The 27,939-nt window shown below is 45.7% G+C and overlaps 1 protein-coding gene across 3 annotated transcripts in view; it reads left to right on the plus strand.

Moving 5' to 3' along the window:
- The window catches only part of LOC142265219 (uncharacterized), a 109,844-nt gene extending 93,506 nt beyond the window's left edge, over window positions 1-16,338 (plus strand). Inside the window, exons 7-12 of one of the 3 annotated variants that reach the window (XM_075332272.1) lie at window positions 4,245-4,363; window positions 4,485-4,661; window positions 4,745-4,868; window positions 4,950-5,014; window positions 12,445-12,547; window positions 13,873-16,338. In XM_075332272.1, coding sequence (XP_075188387.1) covers window positions 4,245-4,363; window positions 4,485-4,661; window positions 4,745-4,868; window positions 4,950-5,014; window positions 12,445-12,547; window positions 13,873-15,623 — 2,339 coding nt within the window. In that variant the 3' untranslated portion in view covers window positions 15,624-16,338. The remainder of the gene's footprint in view (window positions 1-4,244; window positions 4,364-4,484; window positions 4,662-4,744; window positions 4,869-4,949; window positions 5,015-12,444; window positions 12,548-13,872) is intronic. The other 2 variants (XM_075332274.1, XM_075332273.1) reach the window with 2 other exon arrangements.
- The last annotated feature ends 11,601 nt before the right edge of the window (window positions 16,339-27,939 follow it).

Consider the following 27,939-nt stretch of genomic DNA (forward strand, 5'->3'; position numbering starts at 1 on the left):
TGGCCCAGGACATTCAGCAACAACCAACGACCTCACAGCAGGGGCCAGGTTGTTGCTGGATGTCACACACAGCAACATCGCTAGCAACTTCACAAAAGTTGTTCGTTACCAGCGATGTTGCTAGCGATGTTGCTTAGTGTGACGGGGCCTTTAGTGACCAAATGTAGAACTGGTGGAGGAAGGTTGAACTAGATGGACCTAGGTCTTTTTTCAACCTTAGTAAGTATGTAACAATATGTAAATATATATGGATTCTGACCTGATTTCTCACCCTCATGGTTTTGGTTGGACCTTAGGGCGGCTTTGCACACTACGACATCGCAGGTGCGATGTCGGTGGGGTCAAATCGAAAGTGACGCACATCCGGCGTCACTTGCGATGTCGTAGTGTGTAAAACCTTTTTGATACGACGAATGAGCGCAAAAGCGTCGTTATCGTATCATCGGTGTATTCTCCGACAGTTCCATAATGCCGGTGCAGAGACGGGTACGATGTAGTTCCTCGTTCCTGCGGCAGCACACATCGCTGTGTGTGAAGCCGCAGGAGCGAGGAACATCTACCTGCGTCCTGCGGCTCACGCCGGCTATGCGGAAGGAAGGAGGTGGGCGGGATGTTTACATCCTGCTCATCTCCGCCCCTCCGCCGCTATTGGCCGCCTGCCATGTGACGTCGCTATGACGCCGCACGACCCGCCCCCTTAGGAAGGAGGCTGGTCACCGGCCAGAGCGACGGTCGCAGGGTAGATGAGTGCATATGAAGCTGGCGTAGCGATAATGTTCGCCACGCCAGCTATCACAAGATATCGTACCTGCGATGGGGGCAGGGACTATCGCACTCGACATCGCAGCATCAGCTTGCGATGTCATAATGTGCAAAGCCCGCCTTAGTGTTTAACCATTAGGACCCCCTTTTTGTAAAAACCTGTTGTGTTATGAATGTGTAAATTATTTGATATGATCTATTTCTTGCTATAAAAATATGTAATAAAAAAAGTTTTATATGTTTGCAAGTAACTAGTTTATGACTCATTCTTTGCTAAATTGGACTATGATTCCCAGTTTTTCCTCTTGTTTAGTGATATGCTGCTTTGGAGGTGGATGTGGCCCCCTTATTTCCTAGTTCCTTGTGCAGCTGCACAGGTAGCACTAGTAATGAGGGGCATTTTACTACCGTGTTTTTCCAAAAATAAGAAACTGTCTTATACTTTTTTTTGCCCTCCAAAAAAGCACTAGGGCTTATTTTTGGAGAAACATGGCTGGGGGTAAGTTTATCCCCCCAAAAAAGTAGACACCCCACATTCCAGGAGACACATACTTACCAGACCCGGATGTCTGCATGGCTCCCAGGTCTTCCCTGTGATCTCCGGTGGGTGCTGCATGCCGTCCTCCCATGCTTCTGGCTGACTGACACTGACACACACACACACACTCATTACATCCAGTGTTACAGAATACTTCTAGCCGCAGGGAATGATGGGAGGAAGTCACGTGTCCGGACCGCAGGTCCTGTAAGCAAGCATTCTTGTGCTCCACTGCACAACCTCCCAGGATTCTGCCAGCCAGAAGAAATTGGTGTCGCTGGATGTGGTGAGTATGTGTGTGATCCGATGTTTGTGTGTACGATCTGATTGTGTGTGTGTGTGAGATCAGATGTGTGTGTGAGATCTGATGTGTGTGGGTGTGTGATCACTGCAGGGCCTCCCGCTCGGCTTCTGTGGAGTGTGATTGCGAGGTGCCCGCTTTCTCTAATGAAGTGTACTGCACTATCTCTAACTTTTTTAGCTGCACGGACAGCACGGACGGTCCATTATTGAACCGTGGCTAGGGCTTATTTTCGTGGGAGGGCTTATATTTAAGCCTTACTCCGAAAATGCTGAATATCCCTGCAAGTGCTTATTTTTGGAAAAACACGGTATATGGAATCAATGTGGGGCCATTACACTGTTTACAGGATTATGATGGGGCCATTATACTGTATGTGAGGAATTATACAGTACGAAGGATTGTGTGGGGTCCATCATACTGTGCGTGTGGAGGAATTCACAGTCGGGGTATCATACTGTTTTTGGGGGCACTTACCGTATTTTTCGGACTATAAGACGCACCGGACTATAATACGCACCCTGGTTTTAGAGGAGGAAAATAGGAAAATAAAATTTTAAGCAAAAAATGTGGTCATGACACACTGTTATGGGGCGAGGATCTGCTGCCTACACTGTTATGGGGGTAATGTCCCCAAATTCTCTACTAAGGTGCCGCATCCTGGTAATGATCCTCCTGCCTTGTATATACAGTATATGTCCCTCATCCTGCTTTATACCGTCATCCTGCCATATGGCCGCATCCTGCTATATAACCCATCATGGCATATGCGCCCATCCTGCTATGACATGACCCCATCCTGCTCAGATGACCCCATCCTGCTCAGATGACCCCATCCTGCTCAGATGACCCCATCCTGCTCAGATGACCCCATCCTGCTCAGATAACCCCATCCTGCTCAGATGACCCCATCCTGCTCAGATGACCCCATCCTGCTCGTATGACCCCATCCTGCTCGTATGACCCCATCCTGCTCGTATGACCCCATCCTGCTCGTATGACCCCATCCTGCTCGTATGACACCATCCTGCTCGTATGACCCCATCCTGCTCAGATGACCCCATCCTGCTCAGATGACCCCATCCTGCTCAGATGACCCCATCCTGCTCAGATGACCCCATCCTGATCAAATGACCCCATCCTGCTGATATGCCCCCATCCTGCTCAGATGCCCCCATCCTGCTCAGATGCCCCCATCCTGCTCAGATGACCCCATCCTGCTCAGATGACCCCATCCTGCTCAGATGACCCCATCCTGCTCGTATGACCTCATCCTGCTCGTATGACCCCATCCTGCTCAGATGACCCCATCCTGCTCAGATGACCCCATCCTGCTCAGATGACCCCATCCTGATCAGATGACCCCATCCTGCTGATATGCCCCCATCCTGCTCAGATGCCCCCATCCTGCTCAGTTGACTCCATCCTGCTCAGATGACCCCATCCTTCTCAGATGACCCCATCCTGCTCAGATGACCCCATCCTGCTCATATTATACCCCCATCCTGGTGTATGGCCGCATCCTGTGGCACATAAAAAAAAATAAACGTTCATACTCACCTCAGCTCACCTCACTCTCTGCAGCATCGCTCGTCCTCCGGTCTGTGTCAGCGGCAGCGCCGCTGAGTGGTGCCGTCCCCGTTCTCCTGCAGCATCACTTGTCCTCCCGTCTGTGTCAGCGGCAACGCCGCTGAGAGGAGCCGTCCCCGTTACCCTGCTGCATCGCGATCATCTCCTGTGTCTGCCGGTGGCGGCTGCGTGTGAACACATGCGCACAGCGATGACGTCATCGCTGTGCGCGCCGCTAGTCTCCACCCAGCCGACGGCACAGGAGATGATCGCGATACAGCAAGGTAACGGGGATGGCTCCACTCAGCGGCGCTGCCGCTGACACAGACGGGAGAACGAGCGATGCTGCAGGGGAACGGTGAGTACTGTACACTGATTCACTGCACCCTGCGCTGATGATGATGCACGGGGAGCAGTGAATACAGCCGCACATGATCACTCCAGGCCGTAATTGCCAGGGGTGATCATGCGGGCCGGCTGTTTATCCCCCGCCCATCATCCCGCTCACCTGTCAGTGCCTGCTTCAGCGCTGAGGGATGATGGGCGGGGGATGGGCATGCATATTAAATGAGCGGGTCCACGTGGTCACGGCAGGCTGCTACAGCCTGCTCGTGTCCCCGATGACCCGCTGTACCGCAGCACCCTCATTCCCCGCAGCCACATTCAGACCATAAGACGCACCCCCCACTTTTCCCCAACATTTGGGGGAAAAAAGTGTGTCTTATGGTCCGAAAAATACGGTATCTGTTTATACCTGGAGCCAGAAGAAGCTCTTAAGGTTAAACAGGACCCGTGCTCACACAAGACTCCCAGCACAGAGTGGAGAACTACAGATCCCAGCACTCTGCAGAGAGACACAGATCCCATGCTGGACGGCACCACAAGTCCCAGCCACACTAATGTCACACAGCACTGTGCCTGCGCCCCCAGTGCTGTCCACAGAGCAAATGCGGCACCACCTAGATGCATAAACCAGGGTACATGGTTAAATGACGATTACTCTGTAAACATTTCTCTGTATTGTTTATTATGAAGTTTACGTTGTTTTAATCGTCTCCTCATTTTTCCATTCAGATTCCTATAATAAAGAATCCTCTGCTGATCACATCTCTGCGAAAACGAAGGACAGAGGCAAGATGGCGGAGAGGATAATACACCTCACCCTGGAGATAATCTTCCATCTTACTGGAGAGGTGAGAGGCTCTGATGTCATCACATTACATCATTATCTATGGTAATAATAAAGGATATGACCGGGCAGGTGATGGACTCTGGAAATGTCTGTAGTGATATTATTAATGTCTCCACACTCAGGATTACACAGTAGTGAAGACCTCTAGTGATCGCTGTCAGGCCCCTGTGTCTGAAGGACGGGGAGGAACCCTGAGCCCAATCCCGGGGCCTCCACCTCATCCCCGGATACATGAGGACATCAATAACCAGAAGATCCTAGAACTCGCCAACAAGATGCTTGAGCTGCTGACTGGAGAGGTGACACTGCTGGGAATGCTGGGACATTTATACAGGACGGCACTGGAGGATTCTGGATGATGATGGTATCATTGTGTTGTCAGATTCCTATAAGGTGTCAGGACGTCACCGTCTATTTCTCCATGGAGGAGTGGGAGTATCTAGAAGGACACAAGGACAAGTACAAGGAGGTGATAATGGAGGAGCATCAGCCCCACACATCACCAGGTAATAGACAGGACTGAATACACCCGGCCTATAATTATCTGTATGTAATAATGATGTCCGTCCTGTCTGTGTCTCCTGCAGGTCTTTCCAGTACGAGGACGACCCCAGAGAGATGTCCCGCTCCTCCTCCTCCACAGGATCCTCAGGTAGATGGAGATCTCCTCTATGAGGTGTAGACGGCTGTGACCTCCTTGTGTTCAGTCTTGTTTTCTCTAGTCACCCTCCAGGACAGCACCACAGCAGGAGTTAACTTTCTAACCAAATAGGGATAGGAAACAGAGTCCCTTCCCACCTCCCATTTCCAGTGTTGTTTCCTGTCCTTATGAGTGCATGAAGAGGTTACCTGCGGTGCTCCGTGGCTCGTGACCAGAACACTGCTACAGAAAAATTCCACCTTATACCAGGTAGCTGAGGTCAGAGCTCACTCACTTTCTCCTTCATCGCTGATCTGCAAAGGCAGCAGTACTATCAAATTCTGCAAGAAGGGCCCCATGGTTCAAGTTCTGGAGCAGTGATGCTACATCAAAGATCTGGCTCTTCTCCATCCCCTTCCAGGGAGAGTACATCTCCAGTCTGGCTCTAAATGAGTTACTAGAAAGGGCAATCGAAAAAGTCACTACCAGAGCATAAACAGATAAAAAATATTTTCAGAGCCAGCCCTTTCAGTATAGAGGTAAAGGTAAAATAGGATGGTGGAGTTACCTAAAATGATGAAAAGGCATGAACATCTTTACCTCCCAGAGGTCGAACGATCGGAACTAGCATCAGGAGAAACAATGACGCCAACATAGTAGGAGACCACATCTCAAAATTCGTTCCCAATTGCAAATTATTTCATCAAGCCAGTAAGTCCTAATACTTAAATACTATCAGAGACGGGTTGAAGATCGAGCTCTCCTTCTATCCTTCACGACATCTAAGAATCACCTCTACTTCCTCTCAGGGTTGGCAGGACCTGCTCATGTAAGGTCTTCGAGAGCTCCAGAGGTCTGGGGTAATATCACCACTTCCAGATACAGAGGTCAGACAAGGCCACTACTTTCGGTTATTCTTGATAAAGAAACCCAATAAACTTAAAACCCTTGAACCAGTACTTAATCTACAGACGGTTTAAAATGGAATCAGTCAAGTCCATAATTCCACTAATCGGGTGCAATTTCGTAATGGCAACAATCGACCTAAAGGATGCCTACTACTATATCCTAATCCACCAGTCTCACAAGAAATTCTTGGAGTTTGTGGTGTCTCACAACCGGTAGATATTCCACTACCAGTACAACGTAAACCCATTAGGCATCTGCTCAGCTCCTTGTGTGTTCACCAAGCTGATAGCAGAGGTTGTGGCTTTCATTAGGGAACAAGACTTCTGCATCGTTCCCTACCTCAATGGCTTCCTTATCCTTGCTCCTCAACTCCGGTACTCGAACAGCATATACAGATAACCCTCGAGGTCCTAAAGAAGTTGGGGTGGATGGTAAATCCAAGGAAGTCCGATCTGAAACCCTCCACAAGGAAGAATTTCCTCAGAATCCTACTAGACTCAAGCAAGCAAACATCCTTCCTGCCCAGGGAAAAACAGTCAGAAATCAATTCCAAATCTTAGCGATACACAGTAAGAGATCGGTAACACTGAGGTCGACAATGTCAATACTGGGATCCGTGACATCGTACATCCAAGCAGTAGCCTAGGCCCAGGCCCGCATAAGAATCCTGCAGACACACACCTAGCCTCTTGGGACGGATCACTGTTATGGTCATGAGACCGCAAAAGATCTTGCAAAAAAAACATAAACAATGATGGAAGATAATGCACAAGAGTAGTTGAAAACTTAGCTGGCTGCAATCCACTAACTGCACAAAAACAAATAGAAGTAGCAGTGGAGCGTTCCTAACCAACGTAGACGCCTCGTCACCGCCGGGGAACTAACTAACTTCAAAGATGAAATGAGGAATCTTGACTTGCCTCAGAATTGCTCCAAAGGAAAGAGACAAGCCCCCAACATATAACGACGGTCATATAAGAAAAAACACACAGATGGAAAGTATAGGGTTAATCAAAATGAGGCCCTGCTAGCTAGATACAAAAAGATAGGATAGATTTCCTAGTTACAGCCAGTAAAAACCCTTAAAAAAATACCAACACCTGATAATCAAAAATTCCTTAAAAAAAATCACACTATATTTCTTCACACTATATCAGGAATTCTTATGTAAATACAGGAGATACAAAAAATAGAAACTCTAGATCAGATTAGACTGGGAGCAAAACTCCCTTTCTTACTGGGAATAAATCGTCCTCCAAACAGAAATGCAGGTAGAGCACATGCAAGAAACAAAAAGGTGCATGAGAACTAATTAAATCTCAAAAGGAAAAAAACAAAAATACTTATGAGGCATAGCTGCAGACCAGAATGACATATAAACAAAACCGATGCAAAGGAACGAAAAAAATCGCTGCAGAAATCATTCCTGGAGAGTCAAAAAAAGGAGCAGAAAAAAATGCAAAAACAGAACTTGCAGGGAAAGGCAAAACCTTCAAAGCTGGAGGACAAAATTCAGGACATTTTCTCATTGAGCAGAAACAATTATCCCTGTCAAAGGCTAGACAGAAATTGCCTTCCTTTATTCCTCCAGGCTGGACTCCATAGGCTTCCTGGAACAGCAATCAATTGCACCTGTCTGAGCAACAGATGCAGAATCAGACCCACTATGAGCACTAGCCACCAGAGGGAGCCCAGAAACACTCTCGGGAACAGCACCATGTCTGATGATATTCACAACAGATCGCCCAGGTCCCTAGACAAGAAGGTCCTTCTACCTGGTCGGATAAGAGTATAACTTTTATTGTAGATGTCCAAGAAAGTATGCCAGCCAGAGAGGTTGGGGAGCAATGGTCTAACAAATATCCTTCCAGGGACTCTGGAATGGACATCAGTTGCAAGTCTTCCCCTGTCAGGGAACTGAAAATAGTAGTCTACACTGTGTGCAGACTTATTAGGCAAATGAGTATTTTGATCACATGACAATTTTTATACATGTTGTCCTACTCCAAGCTATATATGCTTGTGAGCCAACTACCAATTTAGTAAATCAGGTGATGTGCATCTCTGTAATGAGGAGGGGTGTGGTGTAATGACATCAACACCCTATATAAGGGGTGCATACTTATTAGGCAGCTTCCTTTCCTTTGGAAATATGGGTCAGAAGAGAGATTTGACAGGCTCTGAAAAGTCCAGAATTGTGAGATGTCTTGCAGAGGGATGCAGCAGTCTTTAAATTGCCAAACGTTTGAAGCGTGATCAAGCGTTTCGTGGGAAATAGCCAACAGGGTCGCTAGAAGTGTGTTGGGGAAAAAAAGCGCAAAATAACTGCCCATGAATTGAAGAAAATCAAACGTGAAGCTGCCAAGATGCCATTTGCCACCAGTGTGGCCATATTTCATAGCTGCAATGTTACTGCAGTATCAAAAAGCAAAAGGTGTGCCATACCCATGGATATGGCCAAGGTAAGGAAGGCTGAAAGACGGCCACCTTTGAACAAGAAACATAAGATAAAACGTCAAGACTGGGCCAAGAAATATCTTAAGAATGATTTTTCAAAGGTTTTATGGACTAATGAAATGAGAGTGACACTTGATGGGCCAGATGGATGGGCCAGAGGCTGATCAGTAAAGGGCAGAGAGCTCCACTCCGACTCAGACGCCAGCAAGGTGGAGATAGGGTACTGGTATGGGCTGGCATTATCAAAGATAAACTTGTGGGAACTTTTCGGGTTGAGGATGGAGTGAAGCTCAATTCCTAGACCTACTGCCAGTTTCTGGAAGACAACTTCTTCAAGCAGTGGTAGAGGAAGAAGTCGGTATCGTTAAAAAAAAACATGCTTTTCATGGAGGACAATGCTCCATCACATGCATCCAACTACTCCACATCGTGGCTGGCCAGTAAAGGTCTAAAAGATGAAAAAATAATGACATGGCCCCCTTGTTCACCTGATCTGAACCCCATAGAGAACATGTGGTCCCTCATAAAATGTGAGATCTACAGGGAGGGAAAACAGTACACCTCTCGGAACAGTGTATGGGAGGCTGTGGTGGCTGCTGCATGCAATGTTGATCGTAAACAGATCAAGCAACTGACAATCTATGGATGGTCGGCTGCTGAGTGTCATCAGAAAGAAAGGGGGCAATATTGGTCACTAATTTTTTTCGGTTTTATTTTTGCATGTCAGAAATGTTTATGTCTAAATTTTGTGTAGTTATATTGGTTTACCTTGTGAAAATACACAAGTGAGATGGGAATATATTTTGTTTTTTTTAAGTTGCCTAATAAGTCTGCACAGTAATAGTTACCTGCACAAACAGATATCCTCCTAAGATAGCCAAATCTAAAAAAAAAAAAAACACTCCAACTTCCAAAAATATTAAGCTTTGATGTATATGAGTCTTTTGGGTTGATTGAGAACATAGTTGTTGACCAATTATAAAAAAAATCCGCTAAAGTACAACTTTCCTAATAAGTCTGCACCCAGTGTAGGTTCTCAATGCTGCAGTTACTCTCATCAGCCTAGCCCTAGCCCAAGAAGCATACACCAAATATACAACCCTCCCCACCAGGGTCCACTCTTTTTTTTTTTTTTTTACCAATTACCTCCACAGGTCGAACTTGGGGGTTTGTCTTCTGAAGCCACACTCCTGAAAGCCAGAGGCCAGCCTGTCGGACAGGGTAATCAAAACCCTTCAGACGTGCAGCAATACCAATAACAAACGCCATATATAATAAAATATGGAACACCTGGTGCAAACCCAACATTCCAAACCCATTCCATCCTAACATAGCTCAAATCTTAGTGTTTATGCAGAATGGGCTAAAGAAAGGCCTCAGACCTGGAACACTTAAGGTCCAAATCTCGGCTCTAGGTTCCTACTTTCATCAAAACCTTGCAGACCACCGTTGGATCAAAAGTTTAATGTCAGTTAGGTTAAGACCCAGACAAGTCAACCTAGTTCCCCTTTTGGATTTGAAAATAGTTCTTAAAGGACTAACACAACCTCCCCTTTGAGCCAGTTACCTCATCAAACCTAAGAATCCTATCCTGGAAAACCACCTTTCTGGAGGCAATCACCACAGCCAGACGAAAAGCTGAACTCTAAAGCTGGGTTCACACTAAACGACAGCGACACCGACGTCGCTGTTACGTCACCATTTTCTGTGACGTAGCAGCGACCTTATAAGTCGCTGTTATGATCGCTGCTTAGCTGTCAAACACAGCAGCCAAAGCAGCGATTATAACGACACATGTCGCTGTGCTGCAACATGTGCAGAGAGCAGGGAGCCGCGCACACTGAGCGCTGGCTCCCTGCTCTCCTAGCTACAGTACACATCGGGTTAATTACACGATGTGTACTGCAGCTACATGTGCAGAGAGCAGGGAGCTGCGCACACTGCTTAGCGCTGGCTCCCTACTCTCCTAGCTACGGTACACATCGGGTTAATTACACGATGTGTACTGCAGCTACATGTGCAGAGAGCAGGAGCCAGCACTGGCAGTGTGAGAGCGGCGGAGGCTGGTAACGAAGGTAAATATCGAGTAACCACCTTGGTTACCCGATGTTTACCTTGGATACAGCTTACCGCAGCTGCCAGATGCCGGCTCCTGCTCCCTGCTCGCTTCATTTCGTCACTCTCTCGCTGTCACACACAGCGATCTGTGCGTCACAGCGGGAGAGCGACGACCAAAATATGAAGCTGGACATTCAGCAACGAGCGGCGACCTCACAGCAGGGGCCAGCTCGTTGCTGGATGTCACACACAGCGACAGCGACGGGACGTCGCTGCAACGTCAAAGAAAATGGTGACGTAGCAGCGACGTCGTTGTCGTTGTCGCTGTGTGTGACACCACCATAAGCTTTGTCAACAAGAGAACCATAGATAAGAATTCTCAAAGACAGAATACTATTTTGCTTAGATCAGTCATTCCTTCCAAAGGTAGTATCTGAGTTTCACAGTTCCCAGGACATTGTGTTACTATTCTTCTGCCAAAAGTCTACCAATGATAAAGAAGTGGAATTCCATTCCTTAGGGGTGCTTCACACATAGTGAGATCGCTACCGAAATCGCTGCTACGTCACGGTTTTGGTGACGCAACAGAGACCTCATTAGCGATCTCGCTGTGTGTGACACTGAGCAGCGATCTGGCCCCTGCTGTGAGATCGCTGCTCGTTACACACAGCCCTAGTTCGTTTTCTTCAAAGGCGCTCTCCCGCTGTGATGCACACATCGCTGTGTGTGACAGCGAGAGAGCGACGAAATGAAGCGAGCACGGAGCAGGAGCCGGCATCTGGCAGCTGCGGTAAGCTGTAACCAAGATAAACATCGGGTAACCAAGGGAAGACCTTTCCATGGTTACCCGATATTTACCTTCGTTACCAGCCTCCGCCGCTCTCACGCTGCCAGTGCCGGCTCCCTGCTCTCTGCACATGTAGCTGCAGTACACATCTGGTTAATTAACCCGATGTGTACTGTAGCTAGGAGAGCAAGGAGCCAGCGCTAAGCAGTGTGCGCGGCTCCCTGCTCTCTGCTCATGTAACGACGTTATGATCGCTGCTGCGACGCTGTGTTTGACAGCTAAGCACCTATCATAACAGCGACTTACAAGGTCGCTGTTACGTCACAGAAAATGGTGACGTAACAGCGACGTCGTTGTCGCTGTTGCTATGTGTGAACCCAGCCTTAGATGTACATAGAGGAGTAATGAACTACCTTCCAAGAACCAAGCCCTTGCGGAAGGACCAAAGTCTCTTCTTCTAAATCATTTGTCAAAACACGGGCAAGAAAGCTGCCAAGAGCACAATCGCTAACTGAATTAAAAATGCAATCAGCGAAGCATGCAAGAACCAGGGTCTCACAGCTCATTTTACCAGATCAGTGTCCGTCTTTTGGGCCGAGAAACCAGACTCCTCCATTGAGCAGATTTGCAGAGCCGCCACTTGGTCCTCAGTCCATACCTTTTTAAAGCATTATAGGATTATAGGCTATATTTGCTATCTAATAAAGACCTATCCTTTGGTCAAAAGGTCCTTAAAGCTGTTCCCCCCCCCTCCTAAGTGTATTTGTTGGTACTCCTCCTGTGGTGGTGTTGTGGATGGAGAATAAAGAAAATAGAATTTGTCTTGCCGGTAATTCAGTTTCTAGGAACCCTTCATGACAGCACGGTTATTCCCTCTCTGTCTGTTTCGCACTTAACTGCTTATTTCTTAAATAAAAGATTTAGACCATTCATGCTAGTGTGGTTGAAAAAACAACACTGCAGATGGGAGGTGGGAAGAGGTTATTTATCCTCTTTGTGTTTCCAGTCCATATTAGGGTGGAGAGTTAACTCCTGTGGTGCTGTCGTGGAGGGTTTTCTATAAAATGAATTGCCAGTATGGAAAATTCTATTTTCTCCTCCAGTATTAGATATTTTATACTTGTGTAATGAGAGTGGTGGAGACGGCAGGATCACAGCTGACCACAGACCTCACATGTCCGGATCTTATCACCATTATTCCCGGGGACTTTTACAATATTTTGTTTTGCAGCTTTTGGATCTGGATAAAGATCTGAACAATATTAATTCTCCAGAGAGAAATGTGAGGGGCGATCAGCGGAGTAACGAGGGGATTCCTACAGATCACCGCCCCGGTGAGTACAGACCACCGAATAACGCAAACAAGTCACACATTACTATTTCTCCGCTCCTTGCGGTGTCAGTTTTTTTCTAGTGGTATATTAACCCTTCATGTAAAATACACATGAAATATGAATGAATCTGTGATCCCGGTGCAGGTGATAACACGGGATGTGCAGTTATGTTATAGAGGAGAAATACAGCTGGACATGAATTCTGCCAATGTGAGCGAGGATGAGCTCCAGCTCTTTCCTATTATCCGCTGTCAGGGCTGATGAGGGGTTGCTCCAGTTTAGGGACTAAGAATCCATTATCTCCTATTACAGTCATGTCAGTGTGTGACAGATACAGAACATGGAGACATAAACCCAAATAACCGGAGCGGATGGAGATTACTGCTCTGAGGGTCAGTAATGCTGCTCACCAGGGAGGAGGCAGGGACAAAGATGGCAGAGCATTATTATCACATAACAAATATCATGGTTACATGAAGATGAGCGTCACCTCTTATATATAACCCATTGTGTCCTGATAGGATGTCCGGGGTCCAGCAATTTACTCCTGATATTGGGGGGTGGGATTTTTGGGCGATTCTTTTACTGACGCCATTTCATCTGTGAATGTGCCGGATACTAGTTTAATAATAGCAAATGGAATAAACTATTTCTGTGTTCTGATTTTTTTTTTTTTTTTCTAGGAGTCAAAATGTTCAGATTTATTTTTTTCTTTTTAATCACAAGATGCTGAAATGTAACAAATTTCTCCTTCGTTGCTTATTTCTGTTGCTGACTCTTCCATCTTATAGAGGATTTATGGAAGGAAAGGGGCTGCAAAGTGGTATTCTGTAAGTATTGATTGTTCCTGCACTGGCTCGCCTCCTCTTTTTGCAGCGCCCGGATCATCCTGCTCTGCAGCCCCTTTCCTTCCATGATCAGCTCCCTGTCTTGGGCGGTCGGTGCTGCAGCCTCCTGAGGATTTTTTTCTGGGCTGTTTCCAGTATTGTACCTGCTAGCACAACTTGCTGTGGTGAGCGCTGTATTTTGACCCTCACCTTCATGGCATCATAAAGTATAATTCCTCTTATGTCGCCTTATATAAGGCAGCCATGGACCCTGTGCTTATGTTACCAGATATGATATTCAGTATATAATCAATATTATTAACTCATTTTCTATGTGATTTCTTTTTGGAATTGTGGAAGAGTCATCTTAAATATAATAAAACCATCACAATCTGGGCAGCACAACGATACTGCAGTTAGGGGCCGGAATTTACCAATAAAAACCAAGTTCAAATGTTATTTTTAAAATTTACAAAATCTGTTTTATTCTTTTGACAGAATATTGTGGTATTACACAGAATACATATGAAGAACAAGTCATTATCCCAGATAAATCCTCAGTCCTTCACATTCAAGATCCGTCATCTTATACTTCTAAACAATATCCTGAGTCACCTCAGAATGTTCAGCAAAATAAAAGCCACATAAGGGGGCATCAACAGCAACAAAATCACACAAGGGATAAGCCGTACTCCTGTTCAGAATGTGAGATATGTTTTAATCAAAAATCACAGCTTATTTTACATCTAAAAGCTAGTCAATGTGGAAAATGTTTAACCCAAAAGTCTGCTCTAATTTCACATGATATAATTCACAAAGGAAAACCATTTTCTTGTCCAGAATGTGTAAAATGTTTTACTTGGAAATCACAACTTTTTCAACATCTAAAAATTCACACAGGGGAGAAGCCATTTTCATGTTCAGAATGTGGGAAATGTTTTGTTCAGAAATCAACGCTTGACCTGCATATAAAAATTCACACAGGGGAGAAGCCATTTTCATGTTCAGAATGTGGGAAATGTTTTATTCTGAAATCACAGCTTGATTTGCATATAAAAACTCATACAGGTGAGAAGCCATTTTCATGTTCAGAATGTGGGAAATGTTTTATTCAGAAATCACAACTTAATTTGCATATAAAAACTCATACGGGGGAGAAGCCATTTTCATGTTCAGAATGTGGGAAATGTTTTATTCGGAAATTACGCCTTTATAGGCATATAAAGACTCATACAAGGGAGAAGCCATTTTCATGTTCAGAATGTGGGAAATGTTTTATTCAGAAATTAGACCTTGATCTGCATATAAAAACTCACACAGGGAAGAAGCCAATTTCATGTTCAGAATGTGGGAAATGTTTTATTCAGAAAGCAAACCTTCTTCAGCATATAAAAACTCACACAGGGGTGAAGCCATTTGCATGTCCAGAATGTGGGAAATGTTTTATTCGGAAAGCACATCTTTGTGACCATATAAAAATTCACACAGGGGAGAAGCCATTTTCATGTTCAGAATGTGGGAAATGTTTTGTTCAGAAATCAAAGCTTGACCTGCATATAAAAATTCACACAGGGGAGAAGCCATTTTCATGTTCAGAATGTGGGAAATGTTTTATTCAGAAATCACTGCTTGATTTGCATATAAAAACTCACACGGGGGAGAAGCCATTTTCATGTCCAGCATGTGGGAAATGTTTTTTTGTGAAATCACAACTTAATTTGCATATAAAAACTCACACGGGGGAGAAGCCATTTTCATGTTCAGTATGTGGGAAATGTTTTATTCTGAAAAAACTGCTTGATTTGCATATAAAAACTCATACGGGGGAGAAGCCATTTTCATGTTCAGAATGTGGGAAATGTTTTATTCTGAAAAAACTGCTTGCTTTGCATATAAAAACTCATACGGGGGAGAAGCCATTTTCATGTTCAGAATGTGGGAAATGTTTTATTCAGAAATCACAACTTAATTTGCATATAAAAACTCACACTGGGGAGAAGCCATTTTCATGTTCAGAATGTGGGAAATGTTTTGGTCAGAAAAAAACGCTTGACCTGCATATAAAAATTCACACAGGAGAGAAGCCATTTTCATGTTCAGAATGTGGGAAATGTTTTATTCAGAAATCACAGCTTGATTTGCATATAAAAACTCACACGGGGGAGAAGCCATTTTCATGTTCAGAATGTGGGAAATGTTTTATTCGGAAATCAAATCTTGTTGGACATATAAAAACTCATAGAAGGTAGCAGACATTTTTATGTTTATAATGTGGGAAATGTTATACAGTGGAACCTTGGTTTAAGAGTAACTTAGTTTGAGAGCGTATTGCAAAGACAAGCAAAGATTTTTAAAAATGTGTAACTTTGTTTAAGAGCAATGCTTTGCAATAAAATCAAATATTCACTGCAAACACTTGTGGTTCAGTCCTTTCACCGTGCTCTGACTCGCTCTGGAGGTAACTTTCTGTACATATGTACAGTATACAGTATACCATTGCACAGGTGGAGGTGTTGTTCTGCTCCTCTCATCCCATTGTGCCTTCCAGGTCATCCCCTCAGTACCCTCACTCATGTTTCCTTCTTTTGAAGTCCACACCATTAGACTCTTCAAACCATTCTCCCTGCGAGTGGCAGTTGTGTATCGCCCTCCAGGCTCCTCCCATCAGTACCTTGATCATTTTGCCACTTGGCTTCCACACTTTTTATCCTGTAACCTTCCCACTCTCATCATGGAGGATTTCAACATCTCTATTGACGACCCACTCTCCCCATCTGCCACCCATTTTCTTTTTCTAACCTCGTCATTCGGCCTCTCACAGCTCTCTAAGTCTCCTACACATGAGGATGGGAATACGCTGGACCTGGTCTTCTCCCGCCTCTGCACTCTTCATGACTTCACCAATTTCCCTCTCCCACTCTCTGACCACAACCTTCTCTCCTTTTCCATCACAAACTGTCTTCAAACACGGGATGCCCCCACCTATCCTCCATACAGAAATCTAAGCGCCATCAATACCCAGCTGCTAATGAACAATTTGCAGTCATCCTTGGCTCCCATCTCCTCCCTCTCCTGTGTAGACTCTGCAGTGTCACATTATAATAAGACATTGCAGAGTGCCCTGGATGAAGCTGCACCAGCTACATGCAGAAAAAAAAAACACAGGCAGCGGCAGCCCTGGCACACGCCTCAAACACGTTTCCTACAGCGCTGTTCTAGGTGTACTGAGCGTCTGTGGAGAAAATCCTTTTCAGCTGAAGACTTCATCCACTATAAGTTCATGCTCAAAACCTATAACTCTGCTCTCCATCCGGCTAAACAAGTATACTTTACCACTCTCATCACTTCACTTTTCAACAATCCTAACCGACTCTTTGAAACCTTCCACTCCCTCCTGAGCCCTAAAGCACAGACCCCGGTCACCAACCTAAGCTCTGATGATCTGGCCACTTTCTTCTTACAAAAGATCAACGACATCCGCTAAGAAATCTTTGAAAAATCCCCTCAGAGCCTGGATCCGCTCCTTTCCCGCACCTCAAGCTCACTATCAACATTCGAGCCTGTCACAGAAGAAGAAGTGACGCGTCTCCTTGCCTCTTCCCACCTAACAACTAGAGTTGAGCGCGGTTCGTGGTTCGTGGTTCTCCAGTTCGCGGCTCGAGTGATTTTGGGGCATGTTCTAGATCGAACTAGAACTCGAGCTTTTTGCAAAAGCTCGGTAGTTCTAGAAACGTTCGAGAACGGTTCTAGCAGCCAAAAAACAGCTAAATCATAGCTTGGTTTCTGCTGTAATAGTGTAAGTCACTCTGTGAATCAAACTATTATCACATTTCAGTGTATAGTGTGCGTGAACAGCGCCTTCAGATCACTGCTGTTTCTATAATGGCGATCGCCATTTTTTTTTTTTTTTTTTCTTGTCTTCCTTCCCTAAGTGCGCGCGTCTTGTGGGGCGGGCCAGCATGTCAGCCAATCCCAGACACACACACAGCTAAGTGGACTTTGAGCCAGAGAAGCAACGGCATGTGTGATAGGATCTGCATGTCACATGTCCCTGCATTATAAAACCGGACATTTTCTTCACGGACGCCATTATCTGCCTTCTGCGTCTTTGGTGTCAGACATCACTGTCGCAGCTCCGTCTTCCTGAGTCCTATAGCCGATACAGCTGTATGCGCTGCATACACAGCGTTAGACAGCTTAGGGAGAGCACTTTATAGCAGTCCTTTTAAGGGCTCCAACCGGCAGGGTCAGAGAGCCATAGGTGACAGGTCCTGCAAACAGCAACAGCGTCTGTGTAGCCCAGGTCAGGGATTTCCTACCTGCATTTCACCATTAGGAGGGAATAGAAAGGCAGGCTTCCATTCCTCTACCCAGAGCACCACAATCCTGCCACTGTACCCTCTTGTCCTCTGCACACTCCAACTGATAACTAAGCCATTATACTAGCAAACACTCAGTGTACCTAGTGGCATCCTATACGTGGCTATTGGACTTTGCTATAGTCCCACTAGTGCAAAGACATTTGCAGAGCGCGTCTGCCTGCATTGCACACTACAACTCATTCTAAACAAGCCATTATACTAGCAAACACTCAGTGTACCTAGTGGCATCCTATACGTGGCTATTGGACTTTGCTATAGTCCCACTAGTGCAAAGACATTTGCAGAGCGCGTCTGCCTGCATTGCACACTACAACTCATTCTAACCAAGCCATTATACTAGCAAACACTCAGTGTACCTAGTGGCATCCTATACGTGGCTATTGGACTTTGCTATAGTCCCACTAGTGCAAAGACATTTGCAGAGCGCGTCTGCCTGCATTGCACACTCCAACTCATTAAAACCAAGCCATTATACTAGCAAACACTCAGTGTACCTAGTGGCATCCTATACGTGGCTATTGGACTTTGCTATAGTCCCACTAGTGCAAAGACATTTGCATAGCGCGTCTGCCGGCATTGCACACTCAAACTCATTTTAACTAAGCCATTATACTAGCAAACACTCAGTGTACCTAGTGGCATCCTATACGTGGCTATTGGACTTTGCTATAGTCCCACTAGTGCAAAGACATTAGCAGAGCACATCTGCCTGCATTGCACACTACAACTCATTCTAACCAAGCCATTATACTAGCAAACACTCAGTGTACCTAGTGGCATCCTATACGTGGCTATTGGACTTTGCTATAGTCCCACTAGTGCAAAGACATTTGCATAGCGCGTCTGCCTGCATTGCACACTCAAACTCATTTTAACTAAGCCATTATACTAGCAAACACTCAGTGTACCTAGTGGCATCCTATACGTGGCTATTGGACTTTGCTATAGTCCCACTAGTGCAAAGACATTAGCAGAGCACATCTGCCTGCATTGCACACTACAACTCATTCTAACCAAGCCATTATACTAGCAAACACTCAGTGTACCTAGTGGCATCCTATACGTGGCTATTGGACTTTGCTATAGTCCCACTAGTGCAAAGACATTTGCAGAGCGCGTCTGCCTGCATTGCACACTCCAACTCATTAAAACCAAGCCATTATACTAGCAAACACTCAGTGTACCTAGTGGCATCCTATACGTGGCTATTGGACTTTGCTATAGTCCCACTAGTGCAAAGACATTTGCATAGCGCGTCTGCCTGCATTGCACACTCAAACTCATTTTAACTAAGCCATTATACTAGCAAACACTCAGTGTACCTAGTGGCATCCTATACGTGGCTATTGGACTTTGCTATAGTCCCACTAGTGCAAAGATATTAGCAGAGCACATCTGCCTGCATTGCACACTCCAACTTTTTTAAACTAAGCAATTTTACTAGCAAACACTCAGTGTACCTAGTGGCATCCTAAACGTGGCTATTGGACTTTGCTATAGTCCCACTAGTGCAAAGACATTTGCAGAGCACGTCTGCCTGCATTGCACACTACAACTCATTGTTACTAAGCCATTATACTAGCAAACACTCAGTGTACCTAGTTGTATCCTAAACGTGGCTATTGTACTTTTGTCTATTCACAGTATTGGAACGATATTTGCAGCACGTCTGCCTGCATTGCACACTCTAACTTTTTTAAACTCAGCCATTTATAGTAGCAAACACTCAGTGTACCTAGTTGTATCCTAAACGTGGCTATTGTACTTTTGTCAATTCACAGTATTGGAACGTTATTTGCAGCACGTCTGCCTGCATTGCACACTCAAACTTTTTTAAACTCAGCCATTTATAGTAGCAAACACTCAGTGTACCTAGTTGTATCCTAAACGTGGCTATTGTACTTTTGTCTATTCACAGTATTGGAACGATATTTGCAGCACGTCTGCCTGCATTGCACACTCTAACTTTTTTAAACTCAGCCATTTATAGTAGCAAACACTCAGTGTACCTAGTTGTATCCTAAACGTGGCTATTGTACTTTTGTCAATTCACAGTATTGGAACGTTATTTGCAGCACGTCTGCCTGCATTGCACACTCAAACTTTTTTAAACTCAGCCATTTATAGTAGCAAACACTCAGTGTACCTAGTTGTATCCTAAACGTGGCTATTGTACTTTTGTCAATTCACAGTATTGGAACGTTATTTGCAGCACGTCTGCCTGCATTGCACACTCAAACTTTTTTAAACTCAGCCATTTATAGTAGCAAACACTCAGTGTACCTAGTTGTATCCTAAACGTGGCTATTGTACTTTTGTCTATTCACAGTATTGGAACGTTATTTGCAGCACGTCTGCCTGCATTGCACACTCTAACTTTTTTAAACTCAGCCATTATACTAGCAAACACTCACTGTACCTAGTTGTATCCTAAACGTGGCTATTGTACTTTTGTCAATTCACAGTATTGGAACGTTATTTGCAGCACGTCTGCCTGCATTGCACACTCAAACTTTTTTAAACTCAGCCATTATACTAGCAAACACTCACTGTACCTAGTTGTATCCTAAACGTGGCTATTGTACTTTTGTCAATTCACAGTATTGGAACGTTATTTGCAGCACGTCTGCCTGCATTGCACACTCAAACTTTTTTAAACTCAGCCATTATACTAGCAAACACTCACTGTACCTAGTTGTATCCTAAACGTGGCTATTGTACTTTTGTCAATTCACAGTATTGGAACGTTATTTGCAGCACGTCTGCCTGCATTGCACACTCAAACTTTTTTAAACTCAGCCATTTATAGTAGCAAACACTCAGTGTACCTAGTTGTATCCTAAACGTGGCTATTGTACTTTTGTCAATTCACAGTATTGGAACGTTATTTGCAGCACGTCTGCCTGCATTGCACACTCTAACTTTTTTAAACTCAGCCATTATACTAGCAAACACTCACTGTACCTAGTTGTATCCTAAACGTGGCTATTGTACTTTTGTCAATTCACAGTATTGGAACGTTATTTGCAGCACGTCTGCCTGCATTGCACACTCAAACTTTTTTAAACTCAGCCATTATACTAGCAAACACTCACTGTACCTAGTTGTATCCTAAACGTGGCTATTGTACTTTTGTCAATTCACAGTATTGGAACGTTATTTGCAGCACGTCTGCCTGCATTGCACACTCAAACTTTTTTAAACTCAGCCATTTATAGTAGCAAACACTCAGTGTACCTAGTTGTATCCTAAACGTGGCTATTGTACTTTTGTCAATTCACAGTATTGGAACGTTATTTGCAGCACGTCTGCCTGCATTGCACACTCAAACTTTTTTAAACTCAGCCATTTATAGTAGCAAACACTCAGTGTACCTAGTTGTATCCTAAACGTGGCTATTTTACTTTTGTCTATTCACAGTATTGGAACGATATTTGCAGCACGTCTGCCTGCATTGCACACTCTAACTTTTTTAAACTCAGCCATTATACTAGCAAACACTCAGTGTACCTAGTTGTATCCTAAACGTGGCTATTGTACTTTTGTCTATTCACAGTATTGGAACGTTATTTGCAGCACGTCTGCCTGCATTGCACACTCTAACTTTTTTAAACTCAGCCATTATACTAGCAAACACTCAGTGTACCTAGTTGTATCCTAAACGTGGCTATTTTACTTTTGTCTATTCACAGTATTGGAACGATATTTGCAGCACGTCTGCCTGCATTGCACACTCTAACTTTTTTAAACTCAGCCATTATACTAGCAAACACTCACTGTACCTAGTTGTATCCTAAACGTGGCTATTGTACTTTTGTCAATTCACAGTATTGGAACGTTATTTGCAGCACGTCTGCCTGCATTGCACACTCAAACTTTTTTAAACTCAGCCATTTATAGTAGCAAACACTCAGTGTACCTAGTTGTATCCTAAACGTGGCTATTGTACTTTTGTCAATTCACAGTATTGGAACGTTATTTGCAGCACGTCTGCCTGCATTGCACACTCAAACTTTTTTAAACTCAGCCATTTATAGTAGCAAACACTCAGTGTACCTAGTTGTATCCTAAACGTGGCTATTGTACTTTTGTCTATTCACACTACTGCAAATCTATGTGCAGCACCTCTGCATGACAACCTCGTGCTCTGTTTTTAATAAGCTATAATGATAGCACAAAATACTGCCATTTTGTGGCATCATAGAACTGGCTGTTGTATTCCATTAGTGCCCCACTGGTGACAAGCTATTTCTAGCACCTCTACATCACACCCTCATGCACATTTAGCTACGCTAATGTTATAGCAAACTCATGGAATTCATTGCTGCATTTCATAATTCGGAGGGATAGAAAGTCAGGCTTCCTTTAGCTTTTCCTTCTGTTCATAGACAGCATCTCCAAGACAAATTTCCCCTCCACGTCTAAGTGTGGAGAGGCAGCTAGTGCGCATGCGTGTGCCGATGTACCCCAGCTGCAGCATAATTACAGTGTTTCGCCTAGTGAGTATGCTCAGCCTGACTGTGCCATTCCTGACGCTAAGTCTTCATTTCGGGATACAGCGCATGCTCCCACACTAAGTGTGAAAAGCCTCTTTGCACAGGTGCTTGCATTCTGTGCCGGGTCTAAGTCCTGTTTTGTGCCTAGACACCATGCTAAAGCTGATAGTCTTTTTTCAGAGACTGTATTTCATGCTACTGAGCATGCTCAGGCACTTCCTGCATCAGAGACTAGGTCCGGTAATGAACTCTTTGGCCCTGGCCCTGATGTGGGGGTCCCATATAGACCACAGGGCATCAGGTGTCCTCCCAAATGGCTTGCAGAGGCCCACACCTATGACTTGTCACCGCATTATTGATGGTCAGACGATGACTGGTGAGGTGTTTGGGTCATGGCAGCCATGAGGTCATCATTGAAGTTGCGTTTCCAAATAGGACGCTAGTTATGCCACTCATGACGTGTCACTCTGCTTTTGTCTCCAGGAGGTGCATTGTGGTTCACCCTGGTTTGGGGCGGACCCAGGTTATAAAAGGGGCTGGAGCCAACAAGGAGGTGCGCAGTCTTCTATTATGCTCCGAAAGAGCACACCTCCATGTGTTGAACCCATTGCGGCTTTAGGCCAGAGGTAGGCAGGGATAGGGTGGTGGATGCAGGCCACCACCACAGTTGGTAACGCAGAACGGTTAAGACCAGCTCCTGTCCTAACAGTCCTGCTTGTGCAGCCCAGTGGCATTAACAGGCCTGCTGCTGCTGATGCGCCTGCTGTCCACAGGTGTGGCCCCTACGCACACGGTCAGCGTACTCAATGGCCCCTGTGTTGTTAACAGGGAGTTCCTGGGCTGGGTGGGCATGTGGACCCTGTGACGCTAACAGGGCTCACAGTCTCCAGATCCGAATGGCGTCTAACTCGGTTCAGGCTACTATTAGTTTCATAGCCACACAGCTCTGTATCCTCCACCAAACCTTCAAGTTGCCAACCTCTCCTTTTCCAACTGGGAGCACGGTGGACACTGACTGCTGAAGGTGATATATACCTTTCTCTTTCTTTTCTTATTAATTTTTGTTATATAGCGGTCACAGATTATATACCACTTTATCCAAATCTGCCAGTCCCACTGTAACAGATGTTGTTTCTTCAGCAAATGTTACAGTTGTTTAACCACCAAATCCACGGACCAAAATTTTTTTCCCCTTTCCAACACACCTGTTCCCCTTTCCAACAGCATCTGTCCTTTTTCAACTCATTTTGGGATATGACCAAAAGTGCAACTGTGCAGGGACACCGTACTCAACGCCATCTCAGCACAGCAGCCATCCCTCGGTCCCTCCGATGTGGACAAGTAAAAGACCATTTCCTCCTATCCATGACAAAGTGTTGAGATTCACTCTGTGCAGCACTGGTGTTTAGTGGAAAAGTAGATCTAAGATTGCGTACCACATTCTGCAGATACTCCTGTATACGTGCGTCTATTTCTATGGCAGGAATTAGTTCGCCAAATTTTGTCTTGTACCGGGGATCTAACAGTGTGGCAACCCAGTATTCAGGATTACTTCAAATTCATACAATCCGAGGGTCATGTAGGTAGTGCAGCAAGAAGGCGCTCATGTGTCTTGTGCATCCAGGAGGACCAAGTCCTTGGTGTGTTGGTGGCAGAGAGGTGAGAATCGTGCATCCTTCCTCTGCCCTCTACCCACAACCTCGCACAACCGAAATGTGAGCAAGCTCTCACTCATCTGCTGAGTCTTCCATGCCCATCGCCAGTTCGTCCTCCATTTCTTCATGGGCTCCTGCACTTTCATCAACACTTTTTGCTGATACTATGCGCCCTTGTTAATCCCTCTCCCTCACCATGACTGCCGCATAGGTGCCGCTGACCATCTGGACCTCGTAGATCTTGTTATCCCTTCCGCATATGACTCCTCCTGTACTTCCTCCCCTTCCTCTTGTCCCAACACCTGACTCCGAATAATAATTACAGTGTGCTCCATCATGTAGATGACCAGAATTGTCACGCTGAGAATGACATTGCCAGTGCTAAACATCTTCGTCGACATTTCAAAACTGTGTAGCAGGGTGCATAGGTCCTTGATCTGACACCACTCCAGCAGCGTGATCTGCACCACCTCTGGATCAACTTATCCCAGGCTATATGTCTTACCGTATTTCAGCAGGGCTCTGCGGTGCTGCCACACACGCTGCAACATGTGCAGATTCCAATTCCTGCGTGTCGGAACATCGCATTTCCGGCGTTTAACTGCCAGACCCTAAGACTTCCGGAGTGATGAAAGTTGTTGAGCTGCTGTGTGCGCACGATGGAAGTGAGCACATAGCGAGCGTGCCCGCTGCACAAGGCCATGTAGGCCGTGATGGTGTTTTAAAAATTGCTGGAGAATTCGGATCAACACGTGAGCCATAAAAGGCACGTGTGTCACATTGCCCTGAGGATGGCCCGCAGCCAGGTTTGCATCATTGCCGCACACGGCTGTTAAGTCACCAACGGAGTCCGCTCCGTCAATTTGTACTCCGGTCGCCAGGTGACAACGTGTTCCTTTCATGAATAGTGCTGATGATGGGAGAGTAGTCGATGCCAGCGGCGCAGGTGGACGCAGGTTATGCTCACCCACTGGGCTGCATTACCTTGACAGATGCAGAATCTCTGGCTGAATGTAGCTGGTGGGTATCTCACAGATGAAATACCATCATTCAGCTACAACCAATGGGAAGACACCACACCCTTTTTTATGCCCATCCTGTCTGCAGACCACTGCCAGACATAGCTATGAACCTCTGGTTAATTTTACCCCCAGTTCAGTTTTATGATTTTGTGTGCTTGTTACCTGACTACTTTTCCTGCTTGCTGTTTATGTACCTTGTTGGCCGATACGCATTTCACCTCTGCTTGTTTTCTGATTAAGTCCTGGCCGTCCCATTCTGTTCCTGTTCCTCAATTAATGTTTTGACCCTGCCTGACTACTATTCTCTGTAATAGCGGTGTGACTCACATTTCCCATACATTTCAAAGTAAAACTTTGACCGCCTGATGGCATTGAGCTCTGCTGCCAGCATAGTAAGGAGGTGTGTGGTAGTCCTTGTGCGCAGTTGCAAGGAAGGGTGGCCTGACCACACAGGGTTTGCGCAAAGGTAGAGGACCCACACGAGGTTGAAGAGGCAGAAGCAGTGTATTAACTTCTACATACAGAACAAGGATTGAAACAACTCGTGGGGACGGCAAGACTTGTACAGCAGACCCTTCTCCATCTCTCACCATAGTTTGCCAGTGCCCAGTCAGTGACATGTAATGACCCTGTCTATGCTTACTGGTCCAAGTATCTGTGTTGAAATGCACCCTGTCGCACACAGATTTTCTCAAGGAAGTGGTGATGTTGTGTGCGACATGCCGGTGTAGCGCGGGCATGCTTTTCTTGGAGAAGCAGTGGTGATTGGGCATCTGGTACTGGGGCACAGCGACAGACATAAGGTCTGTAAAATCCTGTGTGTCCACTACGCGTAAAGGCAGCATTTCGGTAGCCAACAGCTTACAGAGGGATAGAGTCAACCACTTAGCTTTGTCATGGGTCGCAGTAAGTGGCCTTTTATTTGACCACATCTGAGGGACAGAGATCTGGCTGCTGTCTGTAGACGGTGTTGAGTAGGGTGTCCCTGGAAAAATGCAGGTTTGTGAGAAAAGTGCAGGCGGAGACATGATGTTGGCTTCATCTTGCCTTCAGATCTGTTCATCTTGTATCATTTTTAAAAAACACAGCAAGCAAGGGTTACTCCAAGCGGAGTCTCCCTTTTTTTCCAAAAATTGGGCCCCACACAGACACCTTATCAGTGGCAGCACTTGTGCCCTAGTTGCAAACAGGATGTTTTGATTTGCATCAAGCACATTCCAAATCCACAAGCATTTACTCTCCCCAGGATGACACAGGGGTAGTAAATTCCTTCTGGATCCATGACTTGTTCATTTTGATGAACGTCAGTCTGTCCACATTGTCACTGGACAGACGCGTGCGCTTATCTGTCAGCACACACCCAGCAGCACTGAAGACACGTTCAGAGACAACGCTGGCAGCTGGACACGACAAAATCTTCGAGGCGTAACTGGAGAGCTCTTGACATTTTTCTAGATTTGAAGCACAAAAGGAGCAAGGCTCCATTTGCAAAGTCATTGCATCGATGTTCATTTGGAGATACTCCTGTATCATCCTCTCCATCCGTTGACTATGTGTCAGACTTGTTGTCTCTGGTGGCCTTGCAAAGGAGGGTCTAAAAAAATTATGAAAAGATTCCATAAAATTGCTGTTACCAGCACCAGATACGGTCCTACTGGTACGGGTAGACTGTTGAAGATGACGAGGCCGTCCCATGTTTGTCAAGTTACAACTGGGAGAATCACTCCCTTCACCTGCACGGTTGTTTGGTGGAAAAGCCGAGCTAAGATCGAGTAACAGCTTCTGCTGATACTCCTGCATACGTGCGTCCCTTTCTATGGGTGGAATTATGTCACAAAATTTGGACTTGTCCCGGGGATCTAATAGTGTGGCAAGCCAGTAGTCATCATCACTTCTAATTTTGACAATACGAGGGTCATGTTGGAGGTAGTGCAACAAGAAGGCACTCATGTGTCTTGCGCAGCCATGCGCACCAAGTCCACGCTGTGTTTGTGGCATAGAGGTGCTAACCGTTCTTTCTTCCTCTGTCATCTCCCCCCAACCTCTTTCAACTGAAATTTGACCAAGGTCCCCCTCATCTGCTGAGTCTTCCATGTCCATGGACAGTTCGTCCTCCATATCTTCATGTCCTCCTGCACCTTCCTCAACATCTCACCTGCTACCATGCGCCCTTGTTGATCCCTGTCCCCCATGGTCCCATGCCTGCCGCGTTGGTGATGATGAACGTCTGGACCTTGGTGATGTTGTTGTGTCTTGCGCATATGAATCCTCCTGTAGTTCCTCCCCTTCCTGTTGTCCCACCCCCTGACTACGAATAGTGTTTAGCGTGTGCTCCAGCATGTAAATGACTGTAATCGTCATGCTGATAATGGCATTGTCAGCGCTAAACATATTCGTCGCCATGTCGAAACTGTGCAGAAGGGTGCATAGGTCCTTGATCTGAGATCACTCCATCAGGGTGATCTGCCCCACTTCTGCATCTCGTTGGCCCAGGCTATACATCATGACGTATTGCACCAGGGCTCGCCGGTGCTGCCACAGTCGCTGTAACATGTGGAGAGTTGAATTCCAGCGTGTCGCCACATCGCATTTCAGGCGATGAACCGGCAGGCCGAAAGACTTCTGGAGCGATGCAAGTCGCTCAGGTGCGGCGGTTGAACGGCGGAAGTGAGCACTGCAGACAGTTTCCGTGCCCTGGTCAGAAGGCCATCTAGGCCGGGATAGTGTGTTAAAAATTGCTGGACAACAAGGTTAAACACGTGAGCCATACAAGGCACGTGTGTCACCTTGCCCAGGCGAAGGGCCGCACCCAGGTTTGCAGCATTGTCGCACACGGCCTTACCAGGCTGCAGGTTGAGTGGAGACAACCATTTATCAAAATCAGTCTCCAGAGCTGCCCACAACTCAGTCGCTGTGTGACTCCTATTTCAAAGACATGTCAAGCTAAAGACCGCCTGATGCCGTTGCGCTCTGCTACCAGCATAGTAATGAGGGGTGCGTGATTCCTTCT

This window comes from Anomaloglossus baeobatrachus, unplaced genomic scaffold, assembly GCF_048569485.1.
Source record: "Anomaloglossus baeobatrachus isolate aAnoBae1 unplaced genomic scaffold, aAnoBae1.hap1 Scaffold_2721, whole genome shotgun sequence".
NCBI lineage: Eukaryota > Metazoa > Chordata > Amphibia > Anura > Aromobatidae > Anomaloglossus > Anomaloglossus baeobatrachus.